At 35.6% G+C, this 10,945-nt stretch overlaps 1 protein-coding gene and 2 non-coding genes across 4 annotated transcripts in view; all 3 read left to right on the top strand.

Annotated features, from left to right (window-relative positions):
- The window catches only part of LOC107562454 (FK506-binding protein-like), a 5,763-nt gene extending 3,220 nt beyond the window's left edge, over positions 1–2,543 (top strand). For both annotated transcript variants that reach the window (XM_016247086.1, XM_016247087.1), the window contains exon 3: positions 1,635–2,543. In XM_016247086.1, coding sequence (XP_016102572.1) covers positions 1,635–2,381 — 747 coding nt within the window. In that variant the 3' untranslated portion in view covers positions 2,382–2,543. The remainder of the gene's footprint in view (positions 1–1,634) is intronic.
- Positions 2,544–5,562: 3,019 nt separating this feature from the next.
- Positions 5,563–5,636, top strand: trnan-guu (transfer RNA asparagine (anticodon GUU)). Its single transcript has one exon. It is a non-coding gene; the product is annotated as a tRNA-Asn (tRNA).
- Positions 5,637–9,024: 3,388 nt separating this feature from the next.
- On the top strand, positions 9,025–9,098 carry trnan-guu (transfer RNA asparagine (anticodon GUU)). The gene has a single exon. It is a non-coding gene; the product is annotated as a tRNA-Asn (tRNA).
- The last annotated feature ends 1,847 nt before the right edge of the window (positions 9,099–10,945 follow it).

Raw genomic sequence — 10,945 nt, 5'->3', positions numbered from 1 at the left:
CGTATACGACAGCGTGTTCCAGTTCCTGCCAATATCCAACAACTTCGCACAGCCATTGAAGAGGAGTGGACCACCATTCCACAGGCCACAATCAACAACCTGATCAACTCTATGCGAAGGAGATGTGTTGCACTGTGTGAGGACCCCCCAATACAGAAAAACTGCACATTTTAGAGTGGCCTTTTATTGTGGCCAGCCTAAGGCACACCTGTGCAATAATCATGCTGTCTAATCAGCATCTTGATATACCATGTGAGGTGGATGGATCATCTCGGCAAAGGAGAAGTGCTCACTAACACTGATTTAGACAGATTTGTGAACAATATTTGAGAGAAATAGGCCTTTTGTGTACATAGAAAAAGTCTTAGATCTTTGAGTTCAGCTCATGAAAAATGGGGGCAAAAACAAAAGTGTTGCGTTTATAATTTTGTTTAGTGTATATGGTTCAAGATTATCGTAGGAAATCAATCAATGTAATAAACGTGTTAGGTCAAAAATTGTAAAAGTAATCAAAAAGTAGTCAGATTATATTGGTTAAATGTAACATATTAAATTACTAACCAAATTACGGCAACTCGTCTCTTTTCTGGACTTGCACAAACTGCGTTGCAATGCAATCATTTTCCAAAATGTCATTTATGTGAAAATATGAAGTCTGTAAACGCCCGTTAACAGAGGCCAGAGATGCTGAAGACGGACACAAAGAGAAAAATACTGTAGCAGGCAGAGCACTCCCTGTTCATGATGCACGAAGTATTGGAAGAAAAAATCCTAAATATTGATTTGGGGGTTTATACACAAACTTTTGGAAGAAAATCCTAAATATTGATTTGGGGGTTTATATACAAACTTGGAAGAAAATCCTAAATATTGATTTGGGGTTAATATGAATGTGTTTCTGAGGGGAACTGAGTCTTCAGAAAAGTTTACGTGGTGTTTTCTTTTCATCTCGTCTCTGTATAGTTCATATTAAAGCAGTGTTTCAGAGCAGCACTGCTTTGTTTACAGCGGTAACCAAGGAAACGCTGTATCTGGTGTTCCAGAAGCGCCTCCTGCTGTCAGAGAGTGAATCTGCGTCTCATTCAGAGCTTCTGCTGTTTGTTTCGTTCAGGCATGTAGTATAATTTCACAAAGCAAGTCAGAACATTGGTTTTTTTCATCAAATTGGGTTATTATTAAATCAAATTATGTATATGAAATTATATAAATGATATGTATATGAATTATATAACTAAAATTAAATAACTGTAATTACAGATTTAGGTTAAATAAAGATGCCAGTCTTTATTTTTCTTCTTTTTAGGAAACAAATCAAAGAAAAACTAAACAAATACTACTGTTCCAAATATTCTGTATGTTGCTCAAAAACAAAATATATCATGGTTAGCGGTTTGTTTTATTTTTTTTTAACCCAGTCATTTAAAAATAACACATTTTAGAGCTGTAACAACGATACCATGATATTTTGCTTAAGGTTATCATACCATCAAAATCACATACCGGCCAATGCCTAGTTTCATCATGTAATTTGTGTTCAGTAAATAACTACAATTTGTTACTAATTTACCAGCACTGTATGTATATCATGGGAAAATGTGATATTACATCTCATCTATAAACTTTTTTTTTTTCAGTTTACAATAAGTGCCTGGAATGCAATGAACTCCAAAGCAGCGGGCAGTGATGCTAATGGTACCCAGACTGAAAATACAACAGGACAGGGATCGTCTCAGCAGTCTGACTGCTTTACACTTCAGCTTCACTCTTTAACCCCAGGGCAGGAGTCTTGGCAGATGACACCTGGAGAGAAATGGGCTTGGGTGCTGTCTCACAAGCAAAGGGGTGGTCAGCGGTTTGGGAAGGGCGATATCTGGGGTGCGGCAGACTGCTACTGTAGAGCGGTGAAGCTGGCAATAACTTTAAATGGCAAGACAAGAAGAAAGCCAGTAGACGAGATGTCTAAAGAAGGTGTGGATGAAGATGATGATGATGATGCAGCTTTGACGCCATGCTTTGATAAAGAAAATGAGCAGGCAGGTGCTGATGTGTCCATTCCAACTGAGGAGGAGTACAAAACCGTAAAAGCAGAACTTCACTGCAATCTTTCTTTATGCCAACTTAAGTTAGGCCAGCTTGGTAAGTCCAGAGACAGCAGTATCAAGGCCACTGAGCTGAACCCAAAGAGCACTAAAGCCTGGTACCGGCTTGGGCAAGCTTGCCTTCAACTGGGTGAACTGGAGGAATCTCGCATGGCCTTTGGAAAGATTCTGGAACTCCAGCCTGATTCTGCATCAGCTCGCACTGCTCTGAAACAAGTGAACTCTAGATTAAAGGACTTAGACAGTAAACTCGGTCAAAGGCTGAGCAAGATGTTTAACTAGAAAATAACTGAAAGTTGGGAATTACAAAAGCAGAACATGTGCATATGTATGAAAATGATAAAAACTGTAAAGTGCCCAGAAGTTGTTTTGGGTCTTTCCTTGTTGTTTAAAGGATTAGTTCACTTCCAGACTAAAAATTTCCTGATAATTTACTCACCCCCATGTCATCCAAGATGTTAATGCCTTTCTTTCTTCAATCGGAAAGAAATTATATTTAGAGCAAAACATTCCAGGATTTTTCTCCATATAATTGAGTTCAATGGGAACCAACGGGATGAAGGTCCAAATTGCAGTTTCAGTGCAGCTTCAAAGGGGTCTACACGATCCCAGCCGAGGAATAGGGGTCTTATCTAGAGAAACGATCTGTCATTTTCTAAAAAACAAAAAACATGTTTTAACCACATCTTGCACTAGCTCGGCTTCACACATTACGTAGTCAGGTTGGAAAGGTCACGCACGTTAGCTCTTAGTCTGTGTACTCCAGTTCAAAAAGGTAGGGTAGGGCAAAAAACTCCATCTCATTTTCAAAATTGTCCAACATAATTTTTCTTTCTTTGCACATCCGCTTTGTAAACGCTGGGTCGGTACTTCCACCTACGTGTGACGCGTGACCTTTCCAACATGATTACGTAATGTGTGAAGTCAAGCTAGTGCAAGACGAGCATTTGTGGTTAAAACATATATACATTTATTTTATTTTTACAAGAAAATGACCGACCATTTCTCTAGATAAGACCCCTATTCCTCGGCTGGGATCGTGTAGAGCCCTTTGAAGCTGCACTGAAACTGCAATTTGGACCTTCATCCCGTTGGTTCCCATTGAAGTCCATTATATGGAGAAAAATCCTGGAATGTTTTCCTCAAAAACCATAATTTTTTTCAACTGAAGAAAGAAAGACATGAACATCTTGGATGACACAGGAGTGAGTAAATTATTAGGACATTTTTATTCTCGAATCCTTTAACTTTAAACCTTGAAATATGTTTTCTGTATGGGTAGTATACTATCTTAAATGTTCAATGTTGTAATTTGTCAATGTTTAAATCGACAAACTTGAAAGTTGTGCAAAGTCATAAGACTGCTTACTGAATGTACTTAACATTTTTTTTAAATAAAAATATACTGCTTTTTGTTGTAAAACATGTTTTCAGTGTGGATTTATAACTGCTGTAGAAAATGATCAAAAGCCAAGTATAATGCATTCTTGCATCAAATGACAATAAATAATGTTATTTATAAAAACAATGTTTTTTCGGTTTGCTTTGTTTTTATTGATAAAAAGTTAACACAAAATATGAACAATTAAAAAGAAGAAGCATTACCCATTTCAAACATAAAATAATAGAATATTTCAGGGGATGCAAAATATATTGTCATAATATATTTTTATGTTGTTTGCAGAAAAGTTTAAAATCATATTATAAACAGCCGAACGGGAGTGGGTGGGATATGATTGTGCATATTTTTGCTTTATAAATAATTTTTTTAAAGGGGTGTTTAATGAGTTAATTTTGTAGCCAATGGCATCACGTTTTTCAGGTAGAGGCGGCCAATCAGACGACGCCTGCTCGCAACCGTTACATTAGAACGCTGTAGATGAGCAGCTAGTGACAAAAATGAACATTTACATTTGCGACCTCTACAAAGCAGGAGGTAATTAATGAGGTAAGAAGATTCTTGTATCATAACTATGTGGGGGCAAAACCCAATCGATTCTTACACTTTCTTGATGTTGCTGCGGAGTTGTGTGAGGAGAACTAACGTAACGTGTGAGAGATAACCTTCCTGCTTCACAATTAACGTTGGGCCTAATGGTTGTATGACTAAAATAGCCCAGTATACCGTGTAACAAGTCGTAATAGAGCATATCAGTGAACGTTGTTATTAATGTAGACTATTAATATTCGACTGTAATGGCGGCCTAGCAAGGACAGTAACGTTACAATTTTGTAACTGCGGCCCAGCAAGGACAATAACATCTGCGGAAATAAACCAGTAACTTTATGGTGCCGTGAAAACGTTCTGCGTGTCCCGAGGATGTACTTTCAATGAGGTTTGGAAGCGGTTTTGATAAGTGTAGACAGCATGAAACAAAATACAGGAATACATTCTCTGTGTGCGGTTATCGTTTATTTATAAAGCAGTGTTAAAAAAAAGTTTGCTCAAACTTTTAGAGCAGCATTTTGTAATTTGTTTGCCACAATGATAATGTTTGCCAGAAATGGTAATGGCTAAAGGGAATTGCAAAATAATGACCGTTTCCCAACAGGTTTTTTTAAACAAACCACATTTAGCCTCCGCACTGACCCACTGGTTGAGGCAAGAGCCGCTGCCAACGGCTTTGTTTCGGTTATCGTTATCGAGAGTGTAAGAGTTGTTTTGACAAATATTACTAAAATTATTTGTGCTGCATAGTAAGATCATCAATATAACAAGACATAAAACTGTGGCTTATTCTTGTCTTTATCAGCTCAAACAAAATTATAAAAACAAGATGTGATTATTTTAATCACTTATTAAACTGAAAGACGTTTACATTAACTTTAAATCAGTCGTTATACATTGCAAATCCTGTCGTTACTGTTCAGATAATGCTAACCCAAATGATAATTTCAGCAGTTCATTCATCATTGCAGAGTTGTTAATGTCACGTCTCCGCGTGGCATGTTACCTGTACTGTTCAGATAAGTAGTGCTAAAAAGTAAAGTTATTTTTTATTAGCGTTATAGATATTATATATACGTTAATAACTACTTTTTAGCACTACTTATCTGAACAGTACAGGTAACATGCCACGCGGAGACGTGACATTAACAACTCTGCAATGATGAATGAACTGCTGAAATTAACATTTGGGTTCTGTGAAATTAATCGAACTTTCCAACGTTGGGCAAGAAATCTTCTTAAGATGGTGTGCTTGGAAAGTACATACAACCAGTACTCGCTGTGGATATGATGAGCCATGTTTTTTTTAAATGGAAAATTAAAACTTGTTCACTATGTTTGTTTATAGGTAATAACCATAGCCATTTGTGAACTACCTAAATTGGCAAGCCAGACTCCTGCTAGAAGATGTGGTATGCATGGAGTCAAGGTATGTAATTCACAATTTCAGAAGTCAGTTTCCTGGTGGATAAAATGATGGTACTTATTGAGGAATCATTCCAGCTGGAGACACAAGTCTCTGTGGCGCAATCGGTTAGCGCGTTCGGCTGTTAACCGAAAGGTTGGTGGTTCGAGCCCACCCAGGGACGGAAAGCTTTTGTTTTGATGCTTTTATTTTGAGTAATTAATATTGCATTAACACAGCAACACATGTGCCTTATGGTGGTTTAATAGCGATGTCTGTGTCCAGTACCGTCGCATGGGCTGTGCCAAGTGTGCGACCGCACAGGGCCTCGCTCCTGGCCTGCATTTTATATGGTTTTTGTCTAATTTTTATTACTGTTTTTCCACCCATTTTGTCCTATGACTAAAATAGTCATAGCTGATAGACAGTTTAAGACTGTGTGTATAAGAATGAGTAAAGCTGTTTGTTGTTAGGATGACAAAAAGTTTTAAAAGTTAAACTTTTAGGCTGGTCTGCCTCAGTGGTCCAGCGCTCGCCAATGTCAAAATGATCGAGATGGCCAATCAAATCAAAGATGGCGGGTCTTACTGTCACTGTCACAACAAGAGTTTGTGGAAAGATGTATAAGTAGTACTGTATTAGAAAACTGTTTTATGATAGAAATGTTCAGCGACTGACAGTAATAGACTATCTAGTGAAGCAAACTACGTATCTTTTTATGAAATTTTGCCGTTTTGAATTGAAAATATGCGATCATGATTCATGTAAATCATAAATGAACATGGCAAGAGACGTTTGCGTTTTCGACTATTAGACATACGAATAAGAGTGAATGTGCACATTTTAAAATAAAATATTATTTTCAAATAGTGTAAATTGAATACTACTTCATATGAAGAGTTCAGATGCAAAAGCCTCTAAGTGCCGTTTGAAATTTTCTTCTAAAATGAGCATTTTTATCAGGCTCCTATGTGTAGGTTCAGTAATTTCACTTTAATGGCAATGGATAATTTATTTTCTTTCCCATTAAAGTAAAATAACTGAACATAAACATAGGAGCCTGAGAAAATAACCATTTTAGAAGAACATTTTAGATGGCACTCTCAATATATAACTATAATATATTAACTCTTCATATATATATATAACTACAAACCTAGAATTTATTTTAGCATTCTTATTTACTTATTTAATTGCTTTATTATTATTATTATTATTATGCAGTAGATCTTACAATTCTTATGAGCATGTGCGTGTCTGTGATTCGTGCGCAAGCATGTCAGTGAGCACGGCATCACAATCGCTCAGATGCGTGTTTAAGTTGCGTTCGTTATTATAGCCCCCCCCCCCCCACACACACACACTAGGGATGTGCAACAGTGATCGAGTACTCGACCGTAACAGCGATGATCGATCATGTAAACGATTATCAAATTTTTTTTTCTTTTCTTTTCCCTGATTGGTTATAGCAGCACTTTGGGTGGCGCCCTGAGCTCTGATTGTTTAGTTTGCCACAAGATGCATCAAAAGAAGAGAGAGAATCATGGCCTCAAAGTCACGGAGTGATGTCTGGATTCACTTTGAGAAGACTGATGAAAATACAGTTCAGTGCAAGCTGTGCAGCGCCATGCTGTCACACAAATCTACAACAAGTACAATGCGCTATCATCTAACATTTGTAAATAAAATGTCTGCCGATAACAGAGCGACAACTCAGACGAGCATTGCATCATTTGCCGTTAGACCAAAATGCAACGCAGGCAGAACCGAGAAGATGACACAGCTAATCGCTGAAATAGTGGTGAAAGATTTGCTGCCCATTAGTTTCGTCGACGGAGAAGGATTTAAAGATTTCATGCATTACATTGAGCCCGAGTATGACATTCCGTCACGCAAAACAGTCACGGCAAGAATAGATGCTCTATATGAAAAGACTGCTTCTTCACTGAAGGACAGACTGTCGAAGACAATAGTGACACTAATGTAGTCTATATTGCTTTTAGATGTTTTTTTTAAAAATTATTATTATTACTGATGTTATAATAATGCAGCCGTGCTTTTTTTTTCCGTCATATTTGTGGGCATAATTCAATTCATATGGCTTCGAAAACGCACAGGCAATTTATGGATAATAAAACTTAACAAACTTAAGACTTATAGCTTAAAACTTAACTTAATAACTTAAAAATAAAACTTAATTACAACTATTACACTTAATAACGTAGATGAAAATATAGCACAAAGCTGCCATACATTTATAATGAGAACTTTATAGAAATCTATAGTAAATTCTGTCCTTGCCCATCTTTCAGTGCGCTGTCATGAAAACACATCACGTAATTGTAATGTTACGTCTGCTATGTATCCAAGTTATCTGATTTATCATAGGATGCGTCATAGAATGAGCTTCAGTTTATTGGCATAAAGTCACTCTTCACTTCAGGCAGCTATTCCTTTTTAGATGCTTCTTTATTAATAACATTGCTTCATCATAATCATAATCTAACATGTCTTAATCATGTGTTCATGTTTTCATAGACCGGTTTTCATGTCATATTTTTATTTTTAACATTCATTTTCATAACAATCTTCAGATTTTTTTCATTATATCCATTACGGCCATGACCCCCCCCCGGAGAAATTTCCCAAGATGCCCATCCCTACCACACACACACACACAAAATTGCTGAGGGCTTTGCACAGGGCCTTGCGACGGGTGTGTCATTTAATGAATGCAATCATAAAGATCTGCAGTCTTAGTCGCTTTCTAAAAGCATATCTTTCATTATTCTGTAAGGAATACTGATTTCAGTTTATACTTAAGCACGTTTAACCTTAAAGACATTATAAAAAATATTGAACACAAAGCCTAATTAAGATTTACATCTGCAGTACACAATTATGTATCGATAGTATGTATGTTGGGCAGTTAGGTGGTCATGCAGCATGCATTAGGCATGACATACAGTTAAAAAAATGCATCAAAATATTTGGTTAAGAATTCATGTTAAAAATGTAGCACTGCACTGGTGGAGTGACTTTACTCTGCATACATTATTAAAGAGCGACATCTAGTGTCAAGCTCAGAGTGTAACTACAGCTACTGCTATTTATTAGAATTCATATGGGCATTTATTATAATGAAATATTTATTGTTTTATTCTTGATAAAAAAAACATTACAAAATTGTAATGGTTTATAAGACTTAAAAAACATTTTTATAAAAGTTTTTTTTATATCGCGTTGATATGACTAATAGTCTGCAGTTACTGGCAGCTGTAACTTGCTGTTAAATAAAACAAGACCTCTGAGAAGTACAAGACATAATATGAAAACATGCACTAAGCCATTTAATATTGCCTAATAGTTGCTTTTGAATGAATTCATGATTTCCAGTGTTACATATTGACAGCAGTCCCATAAAGCTCTGTGGATAGGCAATACCTTTAGGTAAACCTCAAAATTGCCTTTGTGGCAATACCTTCATAATGTGTGATTAATATTCTATTCAGACTTTCAGAAAGAAAACAGGTTTCTTCATAATGAAACATTCCAGTTGCAGTAGGCACATGGTCTCTGTGGCGCAATCGGTTAGCGCGTTCGGCTGTTAACCGAAAGGTTGGTGGTTCGAGCCCACCCAGGGACGTTCAGTTTTTATTTTTTAATTTATTTTTGAGTAATTAATATGAACGTTATATAGACGCTGCAGAAGTAGCAACCTGATGAAGTATGCATTTAAATGTTCATATAGGGCTGGACGATATGGCCAAAATTTATATCACAATATATTTCTTAATTTCGGCCGATTACGATATATTTCTGATATCGATATGAACACTATTTAAAAAAGCCTCATAAAAACTGCCAAGAACACCCACAACAGATGTCTGTACCTACAAACTTATAAAAAGTTAATTTGCCAAGGCTATGAAACCTCTTCCTATAAAACTATTTCATTTTTTATAAGAAAAAAAAACAGCACAAATAAATTAATGTTCACCTTTTATTTGTATTTAGCCTTCATACAAACAAGAAATGTGAAATCACTGTCAAATAAACATCTCAGACTCGACTTATTAATTATTAATATCTTTAACTTCAAACTATAAGCTAACATACCTGTCAAAAGTTTTTGAACTAAGATTTTTTAAGTTTTTAAAAGAATTATCTTTTGCTCACCAAGCCTGCATTTATTTGATCCAAAATACAGCAAAAACAGTAACATTTTAAAATATTTTTTACAATTTAAAATAACTGTTTTCTATTTGGAAATAGAAAACCTTCAGAAATCATTCTAATATGCTGATTTGCTGATTATCTATACCATTCAAAAGCTTGGAGTCAGTATATTTTGGGGGGGGGGGGCGGCGGAGAAATTATAGAAATTTATATTTTTATTTAGCAAGGATGCTTTAAATTGATCAAAAGTGATGATAAAGATATTTATAATGTTACAAAAGATTTCTATTTCAGATAAATGCTGTTTTCAACATAATAATAAATGTTTTTTGAGCTGCAAATCAGAATATTATAATGATTATAATGAAACGCATTTCTGTCGTTTTATCTGGCTAAACAGAACCGAACAATAATAAACAGTAATAAACTAAATGAAGAATGAAAAGAGAAGTATTCCTGTAGAACGCTTTCCGAGTGATTATAAGAACCTTTACCGGTCACGTGACAAGAAGTCACATGCCATCACTGTTACGTAGAGATTGCGTAGTTTAGTATGAAGTCTGTGAATGCAATATTATCAGGATTTATATGAATGCACAAATATAGCGTTCAAGTTATAATTAATGTTATTTTTCCAAAAATATGGGTTGTGTAATTAAATATTCACCCAGTATGTTTTGTGTGTAATCTGAATTTGCTGAATATCTCGCTTGCATATATTGTATTTGTGACTTTTTAAAGTATGGACTCGAATTCGTAAAACACACACACAAAAGTACGGAGTTGCTGCAGAAAACAAAAATTAAGCAACAACAAAAACATTGCTGGAGACGGGCTTATTTTCCAGCCCTATGTTCATATATTTTGAGTACAGACTGAAAGGTCTGCAGTTGGTTTGAAAGATTTTCAGTTTGATTTGATACTCCAAGCTTTTGCATTTTTATTCCTAATGATAGATATCAAATAGAGCATTGCAGTGATGACATTTTTACCGACAACCCAGAAGTTATGATCACCCTGGTTGCCTTAACAAAAATTACAATAGGATTTATCCATTGGCTTTTGGATTATTGTAGGCTCTGTGATAAAAAAAAGTGTGATTCTTAAACATTTTGTTCATCATAATAATATTACAAATAAACTCAACTTTATATGTACTTTGAAACCTAAATACAGAAGCAACAAGATGTAGATAAATGTAGGCTATAACGAACTACACCATGGTTGCATGACATAAACGTCACCACAACTAAGCTTCCGACAGCTCTTTTAGTCTTTAATTAAAAAACAATTTTCATAAACGTTTGAGTTAGT

Source organism: Sinocyclocheilus grahami, unplaced genomic scaffold (genome assembly GCF_001515645.1).
Source record: "Sinocyclocheilus grahami isolate Dianchi unplaced genomic scaffold, SAMN03320097.WGS_v1.1 scaffold824.1, whole genome shotgun sequence".
Taxonomy (NCBI): Eukaryota; Metazoa; Chordata; class Actinopteri; order Cypriniformes; family Cyprinidae; genus Sinocyclocheilus; species Sinocyclocheilus grahami.
Note: the sequence above shows the minus strand (reverse complement) of the source record. Positions and strands in the feature narration are given on the sequence as shown.